The sequence below is a fragment of the Emiliania huxleyi genome (assembly GCF_000372725.1).
Source record: "Emiliania huxleyi CCMP1516 unplaced genomic scaffold EMIHUscaffold_308, whole genome shotgun sequence".
In the NCBI taxonomy this organism is placed as follows: domain Eukaryota; phylum Haptophyta; order Isochrysidales; family Noelaerhabdaceae; genus Emiliania; species Emiliania huxleyi.
In genome coordinates, this window is record NW_005199702.1 from 8,843 (window position 1) to 13,669 (window position 4,827).

General features: G+C 65.4%; 1 protein-coding gene across 1 annotated transcript in view; it reads left to right on the plus strand.

The window, feature by feature from the left end:
* Positions 1 to 1,982, plus strand: part of EMIHUDRAFT_240400 (hypothetical protein) — a gene marked incomplete at both ends in the record, with an annotated part of 2,240 nt that extends 258 nt beyond the window's left edge. The window contains 5 exons of the mRNA XM_005774749.1: positions 51 to 617; positions 816 to 1,103; positions 1,317 to 1,436; positions 1,812 to 1,842; positions 1,939 to 1,982. Coding sequence (XP_005774806.1) covers positions 51 to 617; positions 816 to 1,103; positions 1,317 to 1,436; positions 1,812 to 1,842; positions 1,939 to 1,982 — 1,050 coding nt within the window. The remainder of the gene's footprint in view (positions 1 to 50; positions 618 to 815; positions 1,104 to 1,316; positions 1,437 to 1,811; positions 1,843 to 1,938) is intronic.
* Between the last annotated feature and the right edge of the window lie 2,845 nt (positions 1,983 to 4,827).

Here is a 4,827-nt window from a genome sequence, read left to right on the forward strand (position 1 = left end):
ACTCGCTCGACCTCTACTTCCTCATCATCGCCAACCCCGACGGCTACGAGTACTCTCGCGAAACCGACCGCTGGTGGCGGAAGACGCGCTCGCCGAACGCGGGTTCCTCTTGCGTCGGCACGGACCCAAACCGAAACTGGGCGCACCGCGCGTGGGGCGGCGTGCCCGGCTCGAGCACGAACCCGTGCAGCGATGTCTACCACGGCTCGCGGGCAGGCTCGGAGCCCGAAGTGGAGAGGATCCAGCAGTTCGTCACCCAGTTCGGCACCGAGGCGGACGGCTCCTCGCACTTCAAACTCTTCATCGATTACCACACCTATTCGCAAATGTGGCTCTACCCGTGGGGCTACCTGTACTCCGCGGCGCCTCACGACGACGAGCACGACGCCCTGTCGGCGGCGGCCGTCGCGGCGATCCGCGGAGTGCACGGCAAGCAGTACACGTATGGTCCGGCAGCCTCGACCATCTACGTGACGACTGGCGACAGCACCGATTGGGCGTACGACCCGATCGAGGCGCGACCTCCCACACCTGACTGGGCCTACATCAAGCACGCGTACACCATCGAGGGCCGCGACACCGGCGGGTATGGCTTCGTCGCGCCGGCCTCCGAGATCGTGCCAGCCTCAGAGGAGATCTTCGCCGGCCTCCGCGCCGCGTTGCGCTTCGCCGTGCCGACCAACCTGCCCCCCTCCTCCCCGTCGCCGCCAACGTCGCCGCCCGCGCCGCCCGCGCCACCGCCCTCTCCCCCGCCGCCGGTGGGCGCGGGCAGCACGTGCGCGGCGGCAACCTCGTTCGGCGACGCCGCGACCGAGAGCAACTCCTTCTCGGTGGTGGTCCCCATTGCGGTCGGCGTCAGCTCGCCCAGCTACAACCCTTCGCAGTGCGTCAACACGCAATTCACCGGCCAGGATCCCGTCTACTGGCTCAAGCTCGAGGACGTGCGGCCGGGCGTGGCGCTCGAGCTGACCGCCTGCGGCTTCGACACGGACCTCTCCATCTTCAGGGGCTCGTGCGACTCCCTCGAGCAGGTGGCGTGTGACGGCGACTCCCTCGACGACGAAGGCTCGTGCAGCGTCTCATACGGGTCACTCATCGACACGGTTTTGCCCGAGGCTGGCGTGCAATACTACATCGTTCTGGGCGGCTTCAACGGCGATACGGGGACGGCCACTCTGACCGGAACTTACGCCGCCAGCTCCTCCCCGTCGCCGCCGCCCTCTCCGTCGCCGTCGCCCTCGCCGGGCCCCGGCCCGAGCCCGCCCCCGGGGGAACCGCTCCCAATCTGCAACGGCTGCAACTTCGCGGCCGGGGAGTACTGGAATGGCGTCACGTGCGGTACTTTGGAGGAACTCCTCCCGCCGCGCATCTGCACCGCGTGCGACTACCCGACGGAGGTGTGGAACGGCCAGGCGTGCGTCTTGCTCTCCGACTACGTCTCGCCGCCTGCGTCCGCGGGACAAGCAGACTCTTTGTAGCGGGCGGCTCCGGGATCCTGCCTCCCGGCCTCCCCCTTACTGCCCTGAGAGAAACACCCCGGGGCCCCGGGCTGCACTCCGAACGGACTAAATAAATAAATAAAAACGGACACCTCTCTACTGTGAGATGGGTAAAAAGGAACAGGTCCCCGCCCTTGCGATCTTTGTGCAGGGTTCTTTGTGGGTGTGGTCGGCGACTAGCCGGGGTCGTCCGGCCTCCCGATGGGGGACTAGCACTAGCCGTCTTCCACATGGTCCCTCGGGTCCCTGCTGCTCCTAATCTCTTCGTACATCCTCCTGCTGATCTCCGCAATCGGACTGCCTTGTCAATAGAACCCCGAATTTAGGCTCGTCGCTCAGCCAGGTGGCCGACGCTCGGCTCGAGTTTCCACAAGTGTACGAACTCGAGTTTCCACAACAGCATGTCGCATGTCGGAGCTGGTGTGGGTGTTTACTACAGCATTGTTCAGCAAAGAGTATCACATATTACCAAAAATTGTGTAATACTACGAGAGCCGTACACACATTCGTGTACGGGTGTGGAGCGGGGTGAGTTGACCAGGGGTTGTGCGCTGGGCTCTCCTGCTCGGCTCCAGCGAGTAGACAAGTGTTGTCATCAACAGAGTAGAAGGGTCTGACCTCAGGGGGGAGAGGACTTTTGGAACTGGCTCATCAGCTCAGTTTCTCAGCCCGTGGTGAAAACTTTCTTAGAGATTTTTTGAGATATTCAATGCGCGGCCCAGCCGCGTAAACGCGCGCGTGCTGCGTGCGTGGATTTCCCCCAAAGGGGAAAACTGAGGGGAGGGGAGGGTAGTAGGGTACTTGGGCGGCCGCCCGCCCGACCGCCCGCCCGACCTCTCGGACGCCGGACCCCGACACCCGTCAGCCAGGCCGCTTCAGCCCGAGGCGCTAGGGCGTCTCTCCCTTCTCGCAGCACATCATACGCATGTCCGGGGGGCAGCGCTCTCCGCCTCTCCCTCCACCAAGTACCTCACTCTTTTTTGCCTCGATGCGCACAAGCTTCTCGCGCGGCCGGGCCGCCCTTTGTAGACGTACGTGAACGTCGTGGCACGACGACGACTGACACGTTCCTCCATCTTCAGGAGCGCGCCGTCTGAATTGAAGTACAACTTGACCCCCGTGGTTGAACGACAGACACGCCGACTGGACAGTGCGGCCAGAGGACTCCTCGAAACACGGCCCGTAGGTTAATTCGACGGGTGGCATGGTAAGGAGGGGTGTCGGGTGCCAAGAGATGGAGTTGGATGGATGAGCTGAGCAAAAAACTGACCAGACGCAGCAGGGGTGTTGGGGAAACTGTATCTGCTGTAGCTTTCGCGCCGCACCCCACATCTAGAGAGGCCCGTACCCCGTGCCGAGACCTCCTCGAGTGTGCCGGAGAGGAAGAGGGTGGGCGGGACGGTGCCCGTGATGCCGGACTCCCTGATCTTGAGCTGCGCGCGCAGGGGGAGGCGGCCGCTCACCGCGAGTGTCAGGTGTGTCATGGCGGTCGGCCGTTGATTGTCGAGGTGTGAGGGTTGTCGGTTGAGCTAGAGGGAGCCTGGCGATGGACGCCACCGCGATTTCGTGGCACCACCCGAAATACTATGACTAGTGTACAGCCGTGAGTGTGAATGAAGAGTCAGTGTGGGCGGGAGGCCCACGGACAGGGCGGGCAGGCGCCTTCTCGATGCCGGAGGCTGCAGAGAAGAGGGAGTGCGACAGCGTCCCCGAGACGGCTGTCTTCTCGACGTCGATCTCCTCGAGGAGCGCGAGCAAGCCGAGCTGCGGCGGGAGGGTCCCTTTCAACCCCTTGATCGCCTTCCAGTTGATCTTCTTTATCTCCCTGTTCCATTGATAAACTCCTTCTCGCAACACGGAATATTGGCGTCGAGCCACGACCGCCCCGCCGCGTTTTTCCAGCTTTGCCCGCCAGGATCTCCGAGGTCGCGCTCGCGCTCTCCTGGCTGTTGTGTCGTGTCCCAGTAAGAAAAAACTCTATACCCTGCTACCTGGCGTGCACGGCGGCCCGAACGAACGCTGCTTCGAGATATGCGTGTCGTGATGCGGGACGTCGCCCTGCTCCTCGCGCTCCTGCGCGCGGCGCCGGCCGCCGGCGCGCAGCCCAAGCGGAGGCGCACGCTGCTCGTGTCCCACTTTTACAACGAGGCGCTGCTGCTACCGTACTGGATCGCGCACCACGCGCCGATGTTCTCGAGTGCCATCCTCATCGACTACAACTCGACCGATGGCTCGGCCGAGCTCGTGCGCCAGCTCGCGCCGCGCACCTGGAAGGTCGTGCCGTCGTGGGACGGCGAGTTCGACGCGGTGAACCTCGACCGGCAGGTGATGCAGTGGGAGATGACGCGGCCCGACGACTGGCGCATCGCGCTCACGACCACCGAGTTCCTCGTGATGCCGGGCTTCCACGAGCGGCTCGCCGCGCTCGACCCTGGCCCAAGCGGCCACCGGGTGCTCCACTTCCACTCGCTCATCGCCGTGGGCGACGACACGATACCACTCAAGCCGCCAAGCGCCGAGCCCCTCGTGTGCCAGCGCGGCGTGTTCGTCGAGCCGCAGCGCGGGCTGCTCCTCGGCGCATTTCCCGGACGCGGGGCCTTCTACGACCGCTTCATGCACGTGGGCCTGGGGAGCAACTACGTGTACACGCCGGGCCGCCATCATATGAGTGGCTCGGTCACGAAGGCGGAGAATAACGCGTTCTACGACGGCGGCATCATCCTCAAGTACATGTACATGTGGTGCGCACAGCCGCCCCCCCCCCCCGCCCCCCACCCTCGCCCTGCACCCTCCACGGGCACTCTCGGGCGCGTGCCCGGGGCGCCGTGCCTGCCAGCCCGCCCTCGCGCGCGCGCACGGACGACAGAGTGCACGTGTCCAGTAGCCCTGCGATTTGCACGCGCACACCTAGCGCGAGCCCCCTCCCCACTCCCGCCCCCACCCTCTAGCGCCCTCCTTGCCGCGTGGGCACACAGGACGCCATGGCCCGAGACGCGAAGCCGCAAGATGCAGATCGGCCACAAGGTCTCGAGCCGTGACCGCAAGATGGGAGCCGGGTTGCAACACAACCAGATGATCAACATATCCACCCGAGCCGCCGATGAGCGCCGCGCGGGCGCGCTCGACGGCGTCGCCAAATACGACGGCACGGGCAAGGCGCCCACGCCCGGCACTGGCGGCGGTGGCGAGCCGGCGGTGCCCGCGCTCGCGCTCGGCTTGCTGAAGCGGTGGGCGTGTGGCAAGGGCCTGCATGAACACGACGGCGGCGCGGGCGGGCGCGACGGGCGGACCAAGCCGTGGAGGGCGTCGGAGGCGTGCGTCGCGACTA